This window comes from Grampus griseus (assembly GCF_964374135.1).
Source record: "Grampus griseus genome assembly, chromosome: 6".
Classification (NCBI taxonomy): domain Eukaryota; kingdom Metazoa; phylum Chordata; class Mammalia; order Artiodactyla; family Delphinidae; genus Grampus; species Grampus griseus.
Window position 1 is genome coordinate 4,714,915 of NC_139000.1, and position 23,654 is coordinate 4,738,568.

The following is a 23,654-nucleotide window of genomic DNA, read 5'->3' on the forward strand; positions in this document are numbered from 1 at the left end:
GGCGCGGCGCTGCGGCCGGCTCGCGGGCCCGGGGAAGCGGCGGCGGCGGCGGCGACGGCGGGAGCGGAGGAGGCGGAGCGGCGGCGGCTGGCGGCGGGAGCGGCGGCGGCCCCGGGCGGGCTGGGGCGCCGCTGGCCGAGCGCACAGGCCGCGGCCCGCGGAGCCCGCCATGCCGGCGCGGGTCTGAGGCGCGGCGAGCCAGGGCCGAGGCGAGCGGCGGCCGCGCCGGCCTGTGGCCCCGCAGCGGCCCGGCGCGGGCCCGATGAGCGGCGGCCTCGGCCTCCGGCGCAGCCCGGAAATGTCCGGCAAGATCGAGAAAGCAGGTGAGGCGCGCGGCCGGCGCGGGGCGGCCCGTGCTCGGGGCGGGCGGCCGGGCGGCCGGGCTCCCGGGGGGCGCGGGCCCGTTGCCGCGCCGGGAGCAGAAGTGAAAGCGCCGCCGGGCCTGCCGGGGCGCGTCTCGGGCGGGCGGCGGGCCGGGCCGCGCGGCGCTCCTCGGGGCGCACGGCCGGCGGGGGCCGAGGTGCCGGCGCAGGGCCCCGCGGCCGGGCCGGTAGGTGCCCGCTGCTCGGCCCGCGGTGTTAACTTTGAGACAACGGATGGGACCGGGGACGGGGCAGGGACCGCGGCCGCGTGCCCGAGTGGCCCGGCGGCGGGCGGTCGTCTTTCAGGCAGTGAACAGAGCAGAGCCATAAAATGTGTCATTTCTGATGAGCCTCGAGTTTATATTTAACCAGAAGTATCCACTTCGGAGGCTTCAAAGGAAGCGGGCAGGATGTGTCTGGGCGTTTTCAGGGCGCGGGGGAGCTCTCCTCTGGTATCAAGCTGAGCCCTGGAAGCGGGGCTTGTGGGGAGCCGGTTGGGTTGGGGGTGGGTTAGAAGTCTTGATGCCAACCCCATCCCTTTGTGTGCTCCTTAGAAATCTCGGAGCCTCGCCTTCCGGTTAGCTGGGTTTTGCTCAGACGGGCAATAAGAGTCTCCAAAGATTCTACTCGGGCCGTGCATCTGAGGCCCAGAGCTTAATTAGCGACACCTTGCAGGGCGCATCCTTGAGTCGCAGGTGAGGGAGGCGGGCGGTCCTGGGCTCCCTAGCGGGGACATCACTGGTTGTCATAACCTGGTACCTTGTCAGCCAAGCTTGGCAGCCAAGCTATGGAAGGTGGGAGCTTAGGGGGAAGGTTACACTGATTTTGGAAGTTGCTGGTTTCCCAGGTTGAACCAGGACACTTTCCGGAGAGGCGCCTCGGAAGTGGACCGAGCCGGCCGTGTAACTTGCAGGCTGTGGCTTGAGCACAGGAAGGAAATTTTCGTCGCCTTCTTTGAGGGTTTTCTGTGTATCCGGCTCTGTGCTGAGCACCTTAAACGTATGTCTTATTAAATCTTCGTAGATTCTCTGTGACAGAGAACGTGGTCCCGGTTTTGACAGGGTTGGGGGCTCAATGGCTTCTCGTAGGCCGCCCAGCCAGAGGACAGCGGGCCGGGCCCTGATGCCCTGCTCTCTGAGTGGAAGCCTGGGTGCCCTCCTTGGGGGCAGGGCCCTTGGCTTCAGGTGCTGCTTCTTGGGTGTTTCTCTCACTGTTCTTCAGGCCCAGGGCCGTGTCCAGTGACCAGGAGTTTCCTCCCAGCACACATGCCGTTCCAGAAATACCTCTGGTTAACGTGTGCAGTGTTTCTCAGGATGCGTCGTGTCTCTGAATGGTATTGATGGGAAACTTGGCTGGTTTATCTTCAAAATAGCATTAACAGGGTTTTGTCTAATTATAAGGATAATTGAAAAATTTGTAAATCACGAAAAGCCAAAAGAGCACAGTGAAAAGCACCTGCCACCCCACGGGCTGCTTTCCCCAGCTCAGCCCTCTCAGATGAGCTGTCACGTGCATCCTCTACTCCCTGGAGAAAGGAGGCCTGAGGCCAGTTCTTTTTGGCCCAGGTTATCCCTGGGCACCTCCATCTGCCGGGGGCTGTAGTAGATGCAGAAGCCAGGGGTGCCTGCCTTCGGAGAAGCTTGTCTGTGGGTGGGAGAGCTGGCCCCAGCATCACCCCTGGGCTGCCAGGCCTCGGGAACTGTGGAGCAGCAGGAGGCGGGGCCCGTGGGCACAGGTGAGGGGTGGCCTGTCCGCTGAGGGCATGGGGAAGGCTCTGGAGGAGGGCGAGTGTGCCCCACTTGGAGGTGGGGGAAGAGGCCAAGCAGGGGTTGTGGAAGTCTCAGGAGGAAGATGCATGTGGTGGGAGGCGGCTGAGCTGAAAGTGCTGAGGTTGGCAAGACCAGAGATGGCACGTCACGTGGAGCTAGCGGGAGGTCTGTCCTTCTAGTGTAAGGTCTTCTGCTGTGATTCACACACAACTGTCAAGGAAGCCTGGGACACTCTGGAATGAGGGGTACACCTTCTCAGTGGTTTCTGCTGGTCATTGTGGGTGGCTTTCAACTTTGCGTTTTGATGAGATTTCCCATTCGGTTTCTGTTGGAGTTTTCTAAATGGACCTACTGTGAAGTCACCCGCAAAGTGTTTCTTAAAGGAAGGGTCCTTAGGTGAAGTGGCGCCTCCTGTTAGCAGGTGAGCAGTCTTTGGGAAGTTATAGAGCCTGACACCCAGTCAGTGCTCATTGTTGTCAGGTTTCGCTATTTTCTGTTGACTTGAGCAGAAGAGTTGCTTACATGTGTTCACAATCTCTTCTCTCTGATAATAGGACCAGTGCTTTCACTTCTCAGGGCTTAAGGGAGCCCAGGTTTTTTTGAGTGTAAAGGAAAACTTTGTGCATCCCTTACAGCCCTAGACTCTTGCCCATCCTTCCCACCTGATACCTCCCGTGAGCCGCAGCCTCTTCAGCCTCTGGGGGAGATCTTTTTGAATCTGTTGTGCTGCTTTGCAACCTGTTTACTTACTGAGCAGTGCCTGCCTGGGATGGGGGTGTCATACATACTGCCCTCCTAGGAGGGCCTACCCTTCTGTAGGGACCAGATTGGCTGTCTTCGGTTATCTGCTCTGGGCCCGGTGGGGGATGAAGACAGTCTGGGTTCCAGAGGGTGGCACAGGATCAGCTTGCTAGCCGGTTGGACCAGTCCAGTTAGGCTTGGTGGAGAAGGGTTGAATTTGGAAGGCCAGGAAGAATGCTGGAGTGGAGGGGGAGGCTCCTTGGTGTCTTCCAGAGATAATGGGGAGGCGGGGAGTGAGTGGAGCCAGACACATTAGGGAGCTCCCGGGGTGAGCTTTCGGGCAGGCCTGGCGAGGAGAAGAGGCGCTTCCCTGGGAACGAAGACGGACTTGCTCTGGAGGACCCACACTGGCGGGAGATGTGTGCAGTGCTGAGGCCACTTTGGGGGACCAGTGAACCTGGTTCTGGCGTGTTCGCAGTTATGGTGGGTCTCAGTGTGCTCATGCTTACTCCCAGTAAATGCACTAAGTGGAGGGAATTGAAGCCTTAATGCTTCTGGAGCTGAAACACCTCTCTTGCCTGGTGAACAGAGGTGACAGACTGGTGGCTGTGGGCTGGGTTCAGGCAATAGATGTGTTGTGTGTGATCCATACATGTTCTTGGAGAAAAAAGAAAGAATTGATGGTCAGTAGTTAACAATCAGGAAATGACTCACAAAGCTCAGGTTTCTGGTTCTTTTGGAAAATGAGCAGCTCTAGTAACCCTGGGCACTTGTTCCTACGAGGCCACTGTGGCGGGGACCTCCCACTCCTCCTGCCAGCCCCAGCGCTGATTCCTGCTTCCCACTTGGACTGTTGACGTTTGAGTTTGCATCCCTCTCCTTGTAGAAATCACTCGTGTTTAGTGTTCGTTTGCTTTTTACCTGGACTTTGAAGTCTTTGCCCCATTCCTTCATGGATTCATTCTTTGATCCCCTTGCTTGGCACTGATCGAGCTCCTGCTGTCCGGTGCTGTGCAAGGCTCTGGGAGCCAGCGGTGAACTCGGCGGGCGTCATGCCGCCACACAGGCCCTTACCTCTGGCAGTGTGGGGAGCGCTGGGGGGGTTACAAGGGATCCCATCAGACTCACGGTGGGAGCTGCCTCTGTGAGGGGCTGAGATTTTCAGGTGAGCCGTTAGCTGGGTGCAGCAGGGGGCGTAGGGAAGAAGGTGGCCTCAGTTTCACCGGTTGTACTCATTAGAGAGTCTCAAGTGCTCATTCCTCAGTTCATTTATCAAACAGTTTTTCCAGAACCTCCCAAAGGCCCAGAGTTTCTAGTGTTTGGGATACAAGAAAGATTTGTGCTTCCTGGGCCATACCATCCAACTGGGGCAGACAACAAAAGTAGATGTCATGAAGATATAAATTACGCAGGTTTTTCTATTTGTTTGTTTGGGGGCGTTCTTTCCCTGCTGTGTATTTCCAGCAGACCACTGGGAGTCTGTCTAGGAGTTTCATCAATTACCGAACCCTCCGGCCACTCTCTAGGCCCCCTGTGGCCTCAGGCTACTCTGAGGGGCTGCTGAAGTGGCAGCAGGCTCAGCCAGTGCCCTGCCCAAGGACTGAATAAATACGGTGTCTCAGGCTCAGGTGCTGTGTATTTCAAATGTGTGAAGATGCTTTCATTATAAATTAAAATGAAAAATTCACACTGTCTGCTGTCATAGTAACTTTTTGTCATTATGTATTTTCTCAGAACAGATAAAAAGTACAAGTGCAGTCTGTCACACGAGGCTGCACATTTTTGGCCTAGGAAAGAGTCCTTGTAGATCAGCGGTTACTGTATTTTGATCAATTTTAAACTCCTTTCAAATTTTACACTTCCTTTTTTTCCCCCACAATTATCAGTTTTTGTGCTCAAAATGTATCCAATCAATAAATACAACATTCTCATGGCACCTGCTAGTCATTCATTCCCTCACTCCTGTGGCACTTACTGCGACCCTCCACCCTCCTCGTTGGCAAACACTGTGCTGCCTTGCGGTGGCCTGGAGCCAGCAGGAGCCTGGTCCTCCTGGGCTCTCGGTCCACTGGTAACATCGAGACGGTCTTGAATATTTGTGCAGTTTCTATAGTTTCCGCCTGGAGTGCATTGACAGATGACGTCATTTCAGTTGATCCCTAAAACAAGTCCTGAGGACTAGAGCAGGGCCAGTTATCCCCGTTTTACCCTGAGGGCAGTTCAGGCCTGGGGAAGGTTGGTGATTTGCCCAGAGTCACACCGCTCTGGTGCGGTGCAAGGCAGCGGGGCACCCACCTCTGCTCCAACTCCGCCAGCCCTTTTCCAGAGCACTGCGTAGAGCTTCCCATGTTGCTGGAGACACAGTAACTTTATCTTAATTACTGTTCATGTTTCTAAGTTTCTTTTCTGGTGTTACAAAAAAAAAAAAATCTCTGTTAAATTAGGGTAGGCCAAATGCAGTCTTTGGGCTGCGTATGATACTAATATCACCAGCAGTAATGTAAGGAGATTAAAATAGCACAGGTGCAGGCTAAATATGTCTTAAAAAAGCAGCCGCAGCAACCCCAGTGTTTCCTGGTCTCCTGAGCAGCTGTTGGCAGAGGTGGTTTGAATGGGATTCCTTGTAGCCAGCAGACCTGATAGGAGGCCTGTAAAGATGAGTCATGGATGAGTTTGCAGAAAAATCATCTCCCAAACCAGCCCGGATTGGAGAGTGCCTTGAGCACAGGGCCGGCTGGGGCTTACCTCAGTCCAGCTGAATGTGTTCCCGTTGCCATAAGAAGATGACGCGCTGGAAGGAGTAGCGGCCTGGCCGCCGCTCCGCTACCGCACCCACGCGGCCCCGACTGGGCGCCTGGCTGCCGGGACAGGTGTTCCTCTGACTTGTCATCCACCTTGCCCCAGAGGCTGTTTTATGATTTAAAAAGAAACAAACAAACAAAAACAGTTTGTGAATTATTAAGGCATCTGTCATCTTAGTTTGTGGTCATTTGTTTTAGACCATTTACGCAATTGTGACCCTGGGAGATTCGTTCCCTTTTCTGGGTCTCATTTTCTCCATCAGTGCCATGAAGCGGGGAGAGGGAGAATCTAAAATTAGTGCTTCCTTGTTTTGTCTTAAAGCATCAGGCCTTTTATAACAAATAGGAAAGCTCTTAACCAACCGTCAATGGGGAGCACTTTGGACACAGCAAGTCCTTACCGCTCAGCTGTGGCCCCTGAGGCCCCTCCTTGGATCCTCCACCAGCACAGTGTGAAGACCCACTTCCTGGATGCACTCAGCCTCCTCTTCCAAATCCGCCTTCCTTTAGGCTCTTCGTGCCTTCTCTTCTTCTAGCAGATAGTGAATTCTGTGCGAAGACCCCAGATAAACCCTTTGGATAGAACGATATTGTTTAGCTCATTCAGAAACCAAAGCCCCAGTTTCCTTTCCTCAAGTTAAAAATCAACAAATACAGTCTTAAATAGACCATTAGCCCCTCGAGGGAGTGTGCCTGTCTGGTCCACCACGGGGTTGCCATCACTGTACCTACAACGTAGTAGGTGCTCAGAAACTATTTACTAGTGAATTTAGTTCATGTTGTTAAAGAATGAACTTAGGTTTCTGATTCCAAGTCTCAAAATCAACTTTAAATGGAGCTTCTTCTGGGTTTTGAATTGCCAATTGAGATGTTTCTTGGTAAGTTAGTAGGACCAATACTCTGATAAGGGTATGCATTTAGTTGGGGTTCTTTGTTAACCATATACATTGATCAGTGTTCTGGTGTGTTCTTCCGAAAATTGATGAGGGGGCTGAGATGAAATTCCCAGAACACTCTGTGGGGAGAGCTCTAGGGAGTGATGAGAGGCAGAGGCTCGTGCAGCCCAGATAGTCTGGAGCTCCCGTTTGTGGTGACTCTGCGTGGTTCTGGGGGTGCACGGGAGCGAAGTACTCTTAGGCAGTGCTCATTCGCGTCGAGCAGTTGTGATTTTGCCTTTCATTTACAAACCACAGCACATGCCAGCTCTGCTCTGCCTGCCAATGTGACCGGCGCCATGATGGGAGGCCCTGTCCGTACTTGTTACTTTTTTCATTTGGCCTCTGAAAGTTATTTTGGACCAGCTCCCTGCACTGTCAGCTCTCTGTTTATGGGTGGTTGTACAGTACATGCTGTCTTCGAGGGGCTGGAAAGGCAGACTGTTGGTGTTCTGCTGGCGCCCCCTTTCTTCTGTATCAGGACTCCGTAAGCAGAGTCTCTCTTGCCACTTCTTCCTCTTTGTGAGTGAAGATGCAGTGGAGAGACTTACCTAAATGGATTAGAAATCTGGCATCAGATGGTCACAGTTCCTCTTTCTCCCCACTTTTCTTTTCCAGGCTGTGGTTTGGAAGATAGACGATAGTTCTCTGAACCTGTCCTGTCCTGCAGTCTGGACTGTGTCTTCCTAAAATACTGTTACTATGTTGTAACAGCTCAGACCCTCCGTTCCCATTGGTCCCTTAAAGATCCTCTTTCTCCTTTGCTTTTCATTGGCTTGCTGGCTCCACACAGTCATTTTACTGCAAATTAAGTTTCATGATCAGGAAACTCTACCTTGCTTTTACAGTGTAGACGAAATGGAGCTGTCAAACCCAGGATGGTGTATGGTGCCTCCTGGGCCGGTCACAAAAGGGCGGAGTTCAGGCATTTGGTGTGGACTTGACTAGACGCACACTGTGCTGTTAAGGATGGGAGCAGCCCATGGTCCCCCTGAGCAGAAGTACGGTGCTTGTAGCCTTTGGAAGAAGGGAGGTGTGGACATGGAATGAGAAGACAGGACAGCGGAAGTCCAGTGGAATGAGATGGCGCCGCATAGCCACTTAGTTGGCCCAAAACAAGCAAACAGAAAAACAAACAAAACCTCTGGCTTGCAAACAATGGTTGTATTTATTTGCTGGGTCTGGATGATCACGTGTGCCCTCTCTCCTTCAAGTGACTGTGAATAAATAGATGGATGGTTATGCATGGGTCATGGATTTAGCTGCTCTCAACCTCTCCTTTCAATAATAAATACAAATAAGAGTAGTAGCTAACATTCATTAAGCACTTACCACGTGCTGGTACCAGGCTCTGTTCTGTGCATTTTACACACATGGTCTCCTTCAGTCCTCACAACAGGAGAAAGGTACTGTTACGTTCTCCTTCTACAGAGGACAAAACTCTGACACAGAGCTTTTCTTTTGTGCGTGGGATCCTGAGATCCAAAATAGCTGAGATTTGCCTGTGGTCATACCAAGTTGGGGCCACGACAGGACTAAAGCCCATTTGATTATGTCCCATTTATCCATATTTTCATTGGCTGTGATGACATTGGACATTGTTCTCTTGGCTTTTGTGACTTGGCTCAAAATGAGCGTCCACATTTCCAGGGACTTCTCCATCACTGAGGTGGCTGCTACACTGAAAGGGCCACCTGATAATGTTGGAGGGGATGCTTGAGATGACGTTCGTCCCCTGGCTATCCTGCTCCAGCTCTCAGGGGGCCAGGAAGCCCTGCTTCTTGCTGGGTGACCTTGGGCAAATTGCTTAATCTTTCTGAGCCTCTGGTGCCTCTGTTGTAACCCGATGCAGTGGGTGGGTGGGGGGGACAAACCCATTTCTAAGCCCTTTCTAATGCTGATTCTTTGTGAGTCTAGTCTGCAGTATAAAGGGTGGTGTGTGTTAGGGCTGTTTTGTTGGTTTTTACTGACACTAGTGTTGCAGGGCATGTAACTATTCATCATCATGGTAAAACTTACATGATCCTTTGTAGCTTTCAAAACACTATTATAGGCATCAGTTTTTTTGCTCTTGTTTTCAGTTTTGTTTGTCTGTTTGTTTTGTTATTAAAAGGTATTAGAGTAACAGCATTTTTCCCAGATGAGAAGGGTGACTGCTTACGATTGTTGAGTACTTCCTATGTCCTTGGGAGTTTTACCTTTTTATTTTTTAGTTTTTTTAAATTAATTTATTTGGCTGCAGCAGGATCTAGTTCCTGGACCAGGGATTGAACCTGGGCCCCCTGCATTGGGAGTGGGAGTCGTCTTCTTTTTTAAAGATTTATTTTATTATTTACTTAATTTATTTTTGTCTGCATCGGGTCTTAGTTGCAGCACGCGGGCCCTTCGTTGCAGCACACAGGCTTCTCTCTAGTTGTGGAGTGCGGGTTTTCTCTTCTCTAGTTGTGGTGCACAGGCTCCAGGGCACGTGGGCTCCGTAGTCTGTGGCACGCGAGCTCTAGTTGAGGCGGGCGAGCTCAGGAGTTGTGTCGCGCGTGGGTTTAGTTGCCCCGTCGCATGTGGGATCTTAGTTCCCAGACCAGAGATCGAACCCGCATCCCCTGCACTGTAAGGCAGATTTTTTATCACTGGACCACCAGGGAAGTCTCTCAGAGTTTTACCTTGTGATACTTGTATGATTTAATTAGGTCTGTTGTTATAAAGAGAGAAATGGCAAGTATTGTGCCATTTGACAGCTGAAGAAAGGGAGGCAGGTGGCAAGTTGAGTGAGAGGTAGAACTGGTTGGGGAACTTGGGTTTCCTTCATCCCTTCTCTTCCCTGCCTTCGTGTGTGCTCCCCTGGTCCCCCTGAGAGTCTGGATCTGGGGTCTGCTGCTCTTCTACCACAGAGCCACAGGGAGACTGGCTGGAAGGCACTGTCACTGTCTTTGGTTGGAACCTGCTCTGGGGTTCCCCTGGGGCTTTCCAGCCTCTCTGCAGGACTGTTAAGGTGGCTTCACATCTGCCTACAGATTTGCGAAGCAGCTCCTGCTTTTTCCATTATAGAGGTGGCTTAAAAAGTGCATTTGCTGAAAACATTGCAAGGGGCTCTACTTTGGATGTAAACCAGTGAGAAGTAGCCCTTAGTAGACATAGCTCTGTCCACCCACCTGCACACTCACCCATCCATACATGCACCCGACACCTCTTCATCCATGCAGCATTGGCTGAATGCTCACCAAGTGTCCAGCAGCCCTCCAAGGCAGTGGGGGTACTGAGAAGTTTGGAGGCATCTGTGCCCTTAGGGAGTTGAGAATCTGGCCACCGCATGTGCTGTGTGCAGGAGACTTTCGATCTAGGGTTTCATACTTTTCTTAACACTCATCCATGTTAGAGGCAGCCTGAGCCTGGGCTGGAGGTCAGGAGACCTGCTTCATGGCCCCTGGGTCTGCAGCAGGGCCTGGATCAGTCCCTCTGAGCCCTCAGTCTCCGCATCTGTGAAATGAGAGGGTGGACTCGTGGAGCAGGGATGGGGAGCTTCGACTGAGTCCTGAAGCTGTAGTTTTGGATCCCAGCTCTCCCGTGGAACGGTGGAATCCTGGGCAAGTTGCTTTGCACGTCTGAGCCTCAGTTCCTTATCTGTAAAATGGAAAAAAATTATAACAGTGCCTACCTTATGGTGTTGAGAGAGGATTCAACGAGATGATGTACAATAAAGCATGTTAGCAGAGTCTTGACACAATAAACATTAGCGTTTGTTTCTACCTCATGTCCCCTTCTGCTCTAAAATTACCGTTTCCTTTAAAATGGTCATGATAAGTGAAGTTCAGACCTCAGCACTCACAGAAGAAGGGGAGATCTCTGGCTACTGAGGTATTTCCTTGCAGGGTGTCTGTCTGTCTGTCCGTCTCTCTGTCTCTCAAGTTGAATTCCAGGGAATAGGTTTTTAGGACTAAGTAATAAACCTCCAAAGAGATAATTTATGGGAAGAGTTGATGGCATTTCATTTCAGCTACACACGTGGCCCCAGCACGTGCAGCAGATGGAGGAAAAGTCCTGATTATATACTTTTGTAAGTCTGTCTGAAAGGAACGGGCCTGTGCTTGTGGGCAGCGGCTTATCTCAGAGCCAGAGCAGGGCTGAGCATGGTCACCAGCAGGTAGGCTTTTGCTCCATCCCTAGAGACACCACCTCAGTTTCTCCTTGTAGGGGTGACTCTCAGGGTCCACTAAACCATCTTTGTTCAACACTGAACGTGAAATTATCACGAGATGTTGCTTTTGTTTTGTGACAGGTAAAACACCACAAGCCATTCAAGGGCCTTGTGTACAGGTAACTTACAAATTCCATTGAACGTGGCAAGTGGGGTGGTTTCATACCCTATAGTCCCCTTCCTTGATTAATTTTCACAGTTAAGATAAATGCAGAAATTCTAGTGTATTGTTCTGAGTCTTCCTTAACCTGTGCTCTCTTGGGCCTTTCTGATAAGTGAAAGTAAATGTGTGTAGTCTGCTTGCAGTTTTGTCAGTTCGTCCAGCTCAAAGCACACAGCTATTTGCAGAGAGACCAAAGCCCAGTCAACCCTTTTCGCTCGCTTCAGTCACTTGTCCCGGGCCTCTCATTTAATTACCATAGCCACACCAATGTGAGCTCTGCCTCAGCTTGTCAGGAGTACCTCGCAAATACTGATTCTCTGAGGCCATCAGAAAACCAAAGGTGCAGATCAAAAGCATGCTTTCCCACGTGAGCTATCCTTGTTTTATTCTGTTTATGGGGAGCTGTCTGTTACTTACCCTAAATGTGCAAGACTGTAGAATGAAGTTTTTATATTTGACCAAGATAGGAATTGGACTAGGAACCTGGGCTCCATTTCAGGCCTGTGTTGCAGGGAGGCCAAAGTACTGGTCCCAGCTTGGTAGTGAAATGCACCTGCTACTGGGGAAGTTGTGTAGACTAAAATCATCTCGGGGAACATATGAAGTCACTGTCACCAGGAATGCTTGGAACTGTGGCATTTTTTGGATGAGGGAGAGAGAACCAGCCTGAGTGTCTGGAGCCTTCCCTTCTGGCCTGGCACTGTCGCAGATGTGCTGTGTCCTCTGGGGAAGGCCACAGCCCCTCCCTGGACCTTGAACGGGAACAGTGGTTCTTGAGCTTTTTAAGATCCTAAGTGCTGCTAAGGATCTGATAGAAGCCCTGTGGACCCCATCCCCAGGGAGAAAGATTATGTGTGGATGTGGTTCTACCAACACTAAATTCCTCCTACTGTATGACAGATAATAATTTACACACACCCCAGGTCTTGGAAAGATCGAATGGAATCTTGGGTATCTGAATAATCAGGACTTAGTTTCTCCTAGTTCAGTCAGACCTGGGCTCAAGTGACCGTCAATATTTATACATTTCTGAAGTTTTGTAAGGATTCCATGAGATGATGCTTGTAAGCTGCTTAGCATAATGCCTGTGTGGTTAAAAGGAGAACCCTTTCCCCTTCTGCGTGAGAATGTCTTAAAATTTTACATGTAGTAAAACTGACCCTTTTCTGGGTGTACAGGTCTCTGAGTTTTAACTCGTGTAGATTTGTGTAACCACTACCACAGTCAGGATTGAGAACAATTCCATCACCCCGGCGTGGGGGGGGGGGACTTTTTGCTGACCCTTTGTTGTCAAACCCTTCCTCCACCTCTGGCACCTGGCAACCATTGATCTGTTTTCCATCCCTATAGTTTTGTCTTTTCCAGAATATCATATAGCATGTAACTTTTGGGAATTGGCTTCTTTTACTCAGCATACTGACTTTGAGATTCATGAAGTTATTGTTTTTATGAGTAGTTTATTGCTTTTTATAGCTGAGTAGTATTCCATTGTATGGATATAATCATTGTTTATCTGCATAGAATTTGACTTTGGTTAACTAGCTCTGTTTCCTAGAAATAAAGATGGCATTTGACCAACAAAAAAATCAAACAACTCAATTAAAAAACTTGAGTAGACATCTCCAAAGATATGCAAATGGCCAATAAACACATGAAAAGATGCTCAGCATCACTAACCATTAGTGGTATGCACATCAAAACCACAGTGAGATACCACCTCACACCCATTAGGATGTCTGCTTTCAAAACATCAGACAATAACAAGTGTTGGCAAGGATGTGTAGAAATGGGAATCCTTGTGCATTGTTGGTGAGAACGTAAAATGTTGCAGCCGTTATGGAAAACAGTGGCAGTTCTTCAAAAAATTAAAAATAGAATCACCATATGATTCAGCAGTTCTCCTTCTGAGTATATACGCAAAAGAAATGAAAGAAGCGACTCAAAAAGATATTTGTATATGCAGTTTCATAGCAGCATTAGTCACACAATAGCCAAAAGGTACCCATCGTCAGATGATGGATAAACAACAGTGTGGTATGTACACACAATGAAACATTATCCAGCCTTAAAAGGAAGGACATTCTGACACACATTTCAGCATGGATGAACCTTGAGGACGTTATGCTAAGTGGAAGAAGTCAGACACAAAAGGACAAATGTCGTATATGCTTCCACTTGTGTGAGATACCCAAGAGTAATCGAATCACAGAGACAAAGTAAGTGGAATGGTGGTTGCCAGGGGCTGGGAGAAGGGAGAATGGGGAATTATTGTTTAACATTTAATTAATGTTTAAATTCAGTTTTACAGGACAAAAAGAGTCCCGTGACCTCAGAAATCCCCAACCTGTTTGGCACCAGGGACAGGTTTTGTGGAAGCCAGTTTTCCCACTAGGGTGGGGGGCGGGGATGGTTCGGGCGGTCACGTGAGTGACGGAGAACGGCAGGTGAAGGTTTGCTCGCCTGCCACTCACCTCCTGCCCTGCTGTGACTGAGTGGTAGCATGACAGCGTGAATGTACTTATTACCGCTGAACTGTGGTAACACTTAAAAATGGTTAAGGTGGTACATTTTACCACAGTTTGTTAAAAAAAATGCTGTGGATACCAATTATTTTTGAGTATTTGTGCAATAGTTATTTAATCTTAAATGTCTTATAATAAGTTATATTAAAACATTTAAAAAGTGATGGCATAAACCAAGTGTATTACTAGGGAGCAGTGCTTATGGTAACAATGACCTCTGGTTTAATTAATTACGTCTGGGCTGGGAGGACCTCTAGGTGAACGATAAATACTTGGTGGGACGCAACACCCTGGGCTCCCTGAGTGCAGTGGCTCTCGTAACTGGGTGTGCTTCTTTTTTGGCTGCGTTGGGTCTTCCTTGCTGCGCTTGGGTTTTCTCTAGTTGCAGTGGGCGGGGGCTACTCTTCATTGTGGCACGTGCGCTTCTCATTTTGGTGGTGGTGGCTTCTCTTGTTGTGGAGCACGGGCTCTAGGCACGCGGGCTCAGTAGTTGTGGCTTGTGGGCTCTAGGCGTGCGGGCTTCGGTAGTTGTGGCATGCGGGCTCGGTAGTTGTGGCTCGTGGGCTCTAGGCGCATGGGCTTCAGTAGTTGCGGCGCACGGGCTTAGTTGCTCCGTGGCATGTGGGATCATCCCGGACCAGGGCTCGAACCTGTGTCCCCTGCATTGGCAGGCAGACTCTTAGCCACTGCGCCACCAGTGAAGTCCCTGGGCGTGCTTCTTGAGGGAGCCTGTGAGATTATGAGACGTGGGCTCCTGTGGGGCGGGAAGCTTTTAAGCCAGGGTGGATCCCCTCCCCACTGGATGTGGCACTTCTCAGCTGTGCTGGGCTCCTCGAGGACCCTGACAGAGGGGACTTGTCCAGTGCTGCCCTCTGGCAACCTTTGGTTCCCGTCCTTTATTCGTCTGAGTAGAACGTTGCCAGGAGTGGAAGAGAAGTCCAGGGACCTCAACGTCTAGTTGAGCCCCAGAGCCTGGGGGTACTGTAGCCTGGCACACAGTGGGTGCTCAGTGTATGTCAGCTCTTAGTAAAGACCCTCACAAGCCTCTCAGTGGCTTCCATCTGAGACTGCCTGGGTACCATTGTCGGCACTTACTCTGGGTGGACAGCACAGATGGCATTCACTCTAGCACTGTTCGGCAGGATTCCAGGCTGCTGGGCACATTCATGAGAAGGTATCACTGGCTTGGGGGAGGGGAAGAGAGAGGACGATCTATGGAAGCAAGATCAAGGCTTTTCTCTGACAGTTTTAAGGCCAGGAAACTCTGTTAGATGGAATGGTGCCTCCATTTGGGAATTGTCGCCTCGAGATTGTCACAATAAGGTCTCTGGTCTCATGAGTATCATTAACACATCTCCGTGAATCTGCGATGATAGGCAGTCGCCGTGTTTTTTGATACTCTGGCACCAACACATGTAAGACATTTTAGTGATATAGTAACACTTCTCAGGAAACAAAGAAAAATAAAATACATTAGCAGGGTTGATTATAAAACAACATATCCTGATTTTAAAAGTTAAACTGTGAAGAAGTATACATTTTAGAATCAAGGAAATACAACAGGAAGCATTGCTTCATTCTTTCAGCTGCTTTCTTGAGCAGCTGCTGTCTTTAGTTCGTGAAGGGAGATGCTGGGGACACAGTGATAAATGAGCCAGGCTGCTCTCATGGAGCTCACTGTGCCTGTCCAGGTCTCCCCTCTAGGCGAGGTCTAGCCTTTGATTGAAGAGTCAGACTCTAGAGTTTTGCTTATAAATGTAGCTCTCATCTAGCCTCACAATTAGGTGTCTGGACACCAGAGGAAAATTACTTTGAGGATCACTGGGCTCATGCAGACATGACAGATGGGGTAATGATCACACATCTCGGCTTACACCTGCTGTCCTGGCATAATTATTAATAGCGCCGTCCCTGTCACTCTCAAAAGTGTCCTGATTTGGATGGGAAAACACTGAGGGAGGAATCATTTACAGCTACTGAGTTCCACACATTTGTGTTGGAGAGGGTCTTGCTTTTGCAGTGAGAGAACTATTTCAGAAATATGGCCTATTCCAAGGCGGGGCCAGTCCCATGGAGTCCACGGGAGGGCCAGCTGAACTCGGTTTTTGTGCCCTTCTCCCTGTGGGCATCTGCCACTTCGTATGTTCCAATCACTCAACTCATGGAAGCATCAAAATCTGGGACAGTTTGGTTTATAAAAACAATAAACGTGTACATAAAACAACCAGAGCATGTTTTCCTTATGAGAAAAATTAGATTAACCAGATCTTAAATTCATATTCTTTGGAATGGATGGAAAGGATCTTAGTGTTCGTGTCAAGAGAATTGGAAAAATAATTGCATAATTATATACTAATTATATATACAAATGTGTAGTATATAACATATATAATAATACATATTATTACTTATATATAATAATATATATAAACATATATAATTATATAATAATTATATAGGAACAGTAATCTGGGTTAAGTTAGAGATTTTCTTTTCCCTCTTGCTATAGAAAGGAGGGTAGGGATTGAATTTTTGTAAGAAGTTTTTATTTTTATTCAAGTGATATAGTTGATATTTAAAGAAAACAGCCAGAAGGGTAGGAAGCTTTGTGTTTATAACAGATTGGCAGCTTGCAGCCTGTTATATTAGCAGGTATTGATGACAGGATTGTCTGGGTCAGGTGGTCCCTGTCCTGAGGACCTGCTGGGTGTCCCAGAATGCCGCCTGCCTTCTCCAGTAGGTCTCAGACTTTAGCACCTGGAGGCTGCTGTGCTCCAACCCCCGGTTTCTACTCCAGTAGGTCTGGAGTTGGGCTGAGAATTGGCATTTCTAACAAGTTCCCAGATGATGTCGATGTTCCTGGTGGGGTAGGTGTTTGGGGGTGGGGGCACCCTTTGGAATCACTGCTTAAAGTTAAGTATGGAGAGGAACGGAAAAGCTCCTAGGGATTCGACCTGAAAAGTTGCCCTTGGAGGGGGAGGAGGGATATCAAAAACAACTTACATGCATGGATGCCAGGAGCTGTGCTGAATATATTTAATGCCTTCAACAGCGCTGCAGGGAGGTGATAGTGGCTTCATTTTACAGATGAGAAAACTGAGGTTTATATGACTTGCCCGGTTGGCATGTGGAAGAGCTGGGTTGAACCATTGCCTGGTACTGAAACAAGCCCTTTCTTAAATGGATAAGTGACAAAGACACCACAGATTGAAGAAGGCTCTAATGATACAAGCACAGGTGAGCAGCAAGAGGTGACGGCGTTCACGGTTCTTCTACTTCCAGTACCTGCTTCTGTCAGCAGCTTTGTGAGGTGAAAACAGCAATCTAATTAGCTCTGACAAGAAAATGGCCAGGAGATTGGCAGCTGGGAAGCAAACTCTTTGATGAATACCACACTAAATGTATATTTTTCCTTGGGATATTAGCTAATTCATTGGTTTGATATATTAGTCGTCATGATTAGCAAGACAATTTAAAACTAAGTATCTAGGACTCAAGAACCGAACTCTAAAATTTAAATTATGTTTAAAGTCAGTACTTTAAAAACATTGTGGTAGGGCTTCCCTGGTGGCGCAGTGGTTGAGAGTCCGCCTGCCGATGCAGGGGACACGGGTTCGTGCCCCGGTCCAGGAGGATCCCACATGCCGCGGAGCGGCTGGGCCCGTGAGCCATGGCCGCTGAGCCTGTGCTCCGCAGCGGGAGAGGCCACAACAGTGAGAGGCCTGCGTACTGCAAAAAAACAAAAACAAAAACATTGTGGTAAATGTTTACAAGCTTCTTCTGAATTGTCTTAATGTGTAAGTGTTCTGGTAGCACGTAGACACATCCATCTCAGCCCTCCTTTTCTGTATCCTCTGCTCTTCCAGACTCTCAATTTTGGAATATCCTAGGGCTGAGTCCTCCAGTCTCTTCCTACGCAATCTAGTCCCATGTCTAAATGCCATCTAAATACTGGTCATTCCCAAGTGTATGTGTCCAGACCCCATCTCTTCCCTGAACTGCAGACTGCCCACTTAACATCGCCACTCGGATGTCTTGTAAGCGTCAGACTTGATGTGCCTGAACCAGGGCTATTGGTTCACCGCCTTACCTCCTGCCCAACTGGCTCCTCCCTGGGTGCGCATGACGGTAAATAATGCCATTTTTGACCTAGTTGTTCAGGCTCAGAAATCTTGGAGTCCTCCCGACTCCTCGCTCATAGCCCGTATCTGAGCCATCAGCAGATCCTCTTGGGCTTACTTCAGATATATCCGCCTCTGGTCCCTCTTGCCAGCTCCTCTGCTGACTGAGGCTCCAGGCCACCGCCGTCTCTCCCTGTACCGCCGTGGTGCCCGCCTAACTGGCCTCTTGGTTCCCACTTCACCTCATAGCTGTCTAGTCTTCCTTCCTTCATTCAACAGCCAGAGCGTAAATTAGATCAGATCAGGCCTGATCAGGATTGTCCCGTGGCTTCCCTTTACACTGTGAATAAAATCCAAAGTCCTTAGCACAGCCTGCGTGGGGCACCCTGTACTCTGGCGCCTGGCTCGCTCGTGCCACTGTCCCTTGCTGCTCTGTCCCAGACGCTCGGGTTTTTGAGCTTTTCCTTCGAGTGTTCTTGGAAGATACCAAGCATACTCCTGCCTCAGAACCTGCACTTGCTCTTCGCTCTGCCTCTTCACCCCCCCCACCCCCCGGGCATTGGGGTTAATGGCTGCCGAGAGCCTGTGGTCAGAAGCCGCTTGCTGGTTATGTGACCTTGGGGAAGTCCCTCACGCCTCTTCCTCTTAAAAATCTTCCTCATGGAGAAAATGGAGCCAATGGTGGGGTCCTTATGAGTTCACGCACAGGAAGCACTTAGGTCCTGAGTCTCGGGAAACGTGAGCTGCACTTCGGGGTGCATTTGCTCCCTAACTCCTTTCGGCTCTCTGTTCGTGTGTCACCCCAAGCAGCCTCCTCTAGCCACGGGGGTCCAAAGTAGTACTCCCATCACATTACCCCCTCACTGTCCCCTAACCCTGCCTTTGCTTTTTTTTTTTTTTAATATAGCACTTACTTGCTTCTTTTTTATGATCTCTCTCATTAGGAGGTAAGCTCCTTGTCAGCTGCTGTTTCACCAGAGCTCAGAAGGCACACGGGTGAAGCTCACAAATTCTTGTTGAATGAGTGGATAAAAGCACACGTTGGGTGTGGGCTCAGCTTCGTAGTGGAGAAGGTTGTGCATCTTTAAAAGCCTGGAGAGCGTTAACCAGAGGGCACTGCTGCGACTCCCACGCCGGCCCCGCCCCACGTAGAGGCCTCTTAGTCAAGGTGGAGGACCGCCTCTGCAAGTAGGGTGCTGTAAAGGGCAGGAGGCCACAGACCCTGGGGGCGTAGTGGGCTAGCGGAAGGTGGTGGGAGCCTTTCCCCAATGAGGGCGTTGCCTCTTCTGACCCTGTCATGTTCCAGGCAAAGCAGAGAATGTGCGTCCCCCTTGATGGTTGCCCATTGAGAGTCTGTTGGGTGTTGACTCTTAGGTTTCATCTGCTTTGCTGGGGAGGAAGGAGGTGGGATTCAGTGCAGGCAGGAGCAGGTTCACACAGGGTACTGAGTCTTTAGCCAAAGTAAAGGCCCCTGAGTGGGGATGTGGGAGATGGAGGGGGGAAACATAGTTCAGGGGCTGGATTCCCAAAGGCCTCAAATGGCCGTCTGGGCACTTGACTTCCTCCTTGGGGTATTCCAGGAAGCATCAAGAGCTTAAGAAGTGTTCTCCACACATATTTAGACTTTCCCCCGAGTGTTCAAAATAGTACGAAATAAGTGGCAGAGGAGAAAATTACTATTTTTGTTCACTTAAAAAAAATAGTTCCTTTCTCTCAATTCCAGGTGGAATTAATAAAATTGAGGGTGTGGGCTTTCTCCCTTTCATATCCTGCAGGCTAGTTCCTGGCCCAGTCCTGACTTTATGTATGTATGTATGTATGTATAGCTGCGTTGGGTCTTCATCGCTGCACGCGGGCTTTCTCTAGTTGCGGCGAGCGGGGGCTACTCTTCGTTGCCGTGTGCGGGCTTCTCATTGCGGTGGCTTCTCTTGTTGCAGAGCACGGGCTTTAGGCGCGTGGGCTTCAGTAGTTGCGGCACGTGAGCTTCAATAGTTGCGGCTCGCGGGCTCCAGATCACAGGCTTAGTAGTTGTGGCGCACGGGCTTAGTTGCTCTGTGGCATGTGGAATCCTCCCGGACCAGGGCTCGAACCTGTGTCCCCTGCATCGGCAGGTAGATTCGTAACCACTGCGCCACCAGGGAAGTCCCCAGTCCTGACTTTAGAAAGTACAACAAATAAGCAGCTTCTTCTTTAAAAGTCTGGATGCTGATTTAGCAGCGAGGACTCTGCCTTAATTGCCCTTCCTTTAGTGAACCAGCATCGTCTGCCAGGGTCCCTGAAAAACCCAGAAGCTTTCTCATGGGGGTGCCTTGGAATTGGAGGTTCTGCCCCCTGTATTTTGCAGGTTAGGTCACACCCCAAGAAAGATGGACTGGCAGACTTCATAGTTCATTCTGTAGAGTGTCAGTTCTGGGCCTGCCTGGACAGAAACAGAGTAGCCTTGTGTGCGACACAGTATCAATATTCAGTGAGGATTAGTACTTTGTTGTTGTTGACACACCCCTGCCAGAAGTAAGGCAGCCCGCGAGCTGTGGAAAAACACCAGACTGGGATCCAGTGATTAGGGTTCTCTGGCTGTCTGTGAAACCGTGGGGAAATGTCTTTCCCTCAGAATGAGGAACCTCAGTTTCCTTGTTTTGGAACGAGAGGGTTGGACTAGCTCTGTGGATCTTAACCTTTTGGAACTCTTTGAGACTGTAATGAAAGCCATGGACTTCTCTTCCCAGAAAAATGAACACACGTGATTTGGTCAACACTTTAGGCGCCCCCTGAAGCCCATGAGATGAAACCCTGGACCTCTAAGGCTCTGCTGCCTCTGACCCGCATCCACCTCCCCCGTTCTCATACCTCCAGCTGCACAGGGCCTTTGCACATGCTGCTCCTGCCCAGAATGCTTTTCACCCATTTGCTTGGTCAGCTCCTGCTCATCCTTTGAGTCTCACCCTTCCCTGACCTCCCAGATTAGATTAGGTTGCCCTGCTGGACATGTTCCCCTCCCGGAACTTCTCAGCACTGATTACAGTGGTAACTAAGTGATTCTTTGCTCATGTTGTTTGATTCTCCCTAAACTCCACGTCGGCATTTGTCGGATGAATCTGAGGCCTCTCAGGCCATGGCATTCTGAGACTGATCTGTGAGTGTGCAAGAGTGTCGTAAGAGAACCCCGGTCTGTGTTTCCTGTGATGCAGTACTCGAGATGTGCCTTCGCCTTCAGTGATTTCCGCAGCGCTGGGCAGGAATGTCACTTCAAAGCAGGGACTAGGGCACCCAGAAGACTGGCTCCCAGACTTTTTGCCTCAGTGCTCTGCTGGCCTGACCTCCAGGCTGGTCATTGCCCTTTGTTTATACTCTGGACTGAGCTGGAACTCCCACTTTGGAACATTCCCACAGTGCTTGGTGCTTCCTTGTATTGTTGTATTTTTCTCTGGAGGGGAAGTGACCAACATCAGACTTTCCTCCCAGCACACAAATTCCATGCACAAAGCTTCATGTCAGCTACTGGGCACCGGCTCCAGAGCCCAGCTTCCATCTCCTGCCCGCACACCTGGGGGCGGGGTGGGGAGGAGGTGGTGAAGGTGCACACTACGGCGATCACTGGCCTTCCCCTTCTGAGCAGTGAGCAGTGCCTTGCAGGACTCCCTGACGCAGGTTTCTTCTGAATCCAGTTGCATCTTGCATTGAGGACAGGACTCTGTAAAATGTTTCAAACTTCAGTAACCACAGTGTTACCTCCTTGGTTTATGTCGCTTGCATTCCATAATCAAAAAAGTATTCTGATGATACAAGTGTTTGGAAGTGAAATATTATTTTATTTGCGCTAAGGGAATGAGTTATTTATCAGAATGTTGCAATGGATCTTACTGGGATATTTAAAAAAACAAAAAAATCTCTGTGACGGTAAATAATTTTTCTTTAATGTATTGTCTCTAAAGCTGGATGTTCATAGATAATGAAATTAAAAAGAAAAAACCCAGCAATGGTAACTATTCTTTAAGTGTGCCAAGCACCTTTAAAACATTTTATTTAAGCTTTAGACTGCCTATGAAGTAGGCAGCATATTAGTACATACTTTACAGAGGTGAAAAAATCAGGTCCAGGAGGTGAAGTTCCTGTCGCCCTGATGGAAAGTGGCCACATAAAGATTCAAACTGGCTCAGCTCTCCTCCAGAGCCAGCACTTTCCACTCCTCCACCGCCTTGTCCCTCTGGTCAGGAGGAAGAGGTAGGAGGTTTCCCGGCCAAGAATTAAAACTCTTGGGCTGGATCTGGCTCTCTCACTGAGTGTGTAGCCTTGACCCCCGCCCTGCCCTGCCCCAGGCTTTTAGGAGGAGATGATTTTGTCAGTCTGTGTCCTTAGGCCCTACCCTTCTGTGAGTCCGTGATTTGGGGCTTGCAGTAGTAATACCTCAGGAGTAACTTGGTAACACGCGGTCTGACTGAAAGCAGTCCATGTACCCACAGCACCCTCGGAGGATTTGCGCAGGACGTGGAGACACGTGATGCTGGCCATGCGGTGAGCTTTCCACTTCTGGTGGTCTTTCACTTTTGATTCGTCTCATCTGTTTGAGTCCCATGTTGTCTCCCTAAGGTGTGGACTGGATGGGTCACTTGCCCATCTCGGATGGTGAGCATATTCACCCTTGGGGACAACTCTGGAAGACACTTTTTCTGAGATGAGAATTAGGGAGGAATTCTTAAAAATAGGTGATTCGATTTATCTTCCCCAACCCCCAGCCCCCATCCAGTTCACACAGAATCATTTTGGGAGGCCGTGGTTACCCTAGAAGCAGTTTAACCATAGGGTCCTCACTTCAGAGCTGCTCTCAAGGAAATTTCTAGTTTGTTTGGAAGGTTCATCAGAAAATTAGCTGTTAGAATGTGGCAGCCCCTAGCTGAGAAATGGCAGCGTCGGCCTTGAGCCCAGGTTTCCCTGGTGACCTGTTGTTCTGTGTGCGCGCAGGCACATGGGGAACTGACCCAAACCCAGTTCCTGACTTCAAAGGCTTTACAGACTAGTGGGGATAAAAAAGATACGGATGAAACTCCAGGTTGGGGACTTTGCCTGAGCTGAGGGGTGGGGAAGGTGGATGAAACAGCACTCGGCAGGGCCCACACCTCTGGCGCTTGCAGGAAGGAGAGTTCATTTATGGATTAGAAACTCCGTTTGGGCTTCCCTGGTGGTGCAGTGGTTAAGAATCCGCCTGCCAATGCAGGGAACATTGGTTCGAGCCCTGGTCCGGGAAGATCCCACATGCCGCAGAGCAACTAAGCCCATGCATCACAACTACTGAGTCTGCGCTGTAGAGCCCGCGAGCCACAACTACTGAGCCCACGTGCCACAACTACTGAAGCCCTTGTGCCTAGACCCCGTGCTCTGCAACAAAAGAAGCCACCGTGATGAGAAGCCCGCGCACCACAACGAAGAGTAGCCCCCACTCACCGCAACTAGAGAAAGCCCACGCACAGCGACGAAGACCCAACGCAGCCAAAAATAAAATAAAAATAAATAAATTTATTAAAAAAAAAAAAAGAAACTCCTGTTAACACATTGTAGGGTGTGTTTGCGGGGGAGGGGGGCGGGGAGCCTTCATTTGTTTATTCCTTCATCTGTCTGCCCATTTGTTCAGTAGTTATTAAGCACCTACTGTGCGTGGGTATTCTGCTGGTGCTGGGCGGCATCGTGTGCAGAGCATTTGACAAGTTAAAACTTTCTTTAGGTGAAAAGAGACATTAAGATGCAGGTTCAAAAGTAGAGCCTTTTTGATCTATTATGCTTTTGTAGATATTTTGAACTAAATGTCTTCTGGAAGACATGAGGTCAGATATAATATCTGGCATTGCAGACTTGCCTAAGGAAAATTGTTACGGTTTTTGGAAGGAAACGGAAGTCTCTTCAGAGTGTACCGAAAGGGTGGGGTGTTTGCTGATGGAGTTGGGGTGGGTGCTGAACTTGAATTGGATCTTTTACCAGCTCTTAGGTTTCAGCGGCCCCCTCTGGCGCGGTTGGGGTGCGAGCCTTTGCTCTTTTGCAGTTTGTGGTTGCAGTTTG

The 23,654-nt window shown here is 49.6% G+C and overlaps 1 protein-coding gene across 6 annotated transcripts in view; it reads left to right on the forward strand.

Moving 5' to 3' along the window:
- Positions 1-262: 262 nt before the first annotated feature.
- Positions 263-23,654, forward strand: part of RAPGEF1 (Rap guanine nucleotide exchange factor 1) — a gene marked incomplete at its 5' end in the record, with an annotated part of 140,750 nt that continues 117,358 nt past the window's right edge. For all 6 annotated transcript variants that reach the window (XM_082655755.1, XM_082655757.1, XM_082655753.1 and 3 more), the window contains one exon: positions 263-323. In XM_082655755.1, the coding sequence (XP_082511881.1) occupies positions 263-323 (61 nt within the window). The remainder of the gene's footprint in view (positions 324-23,654) is intronic.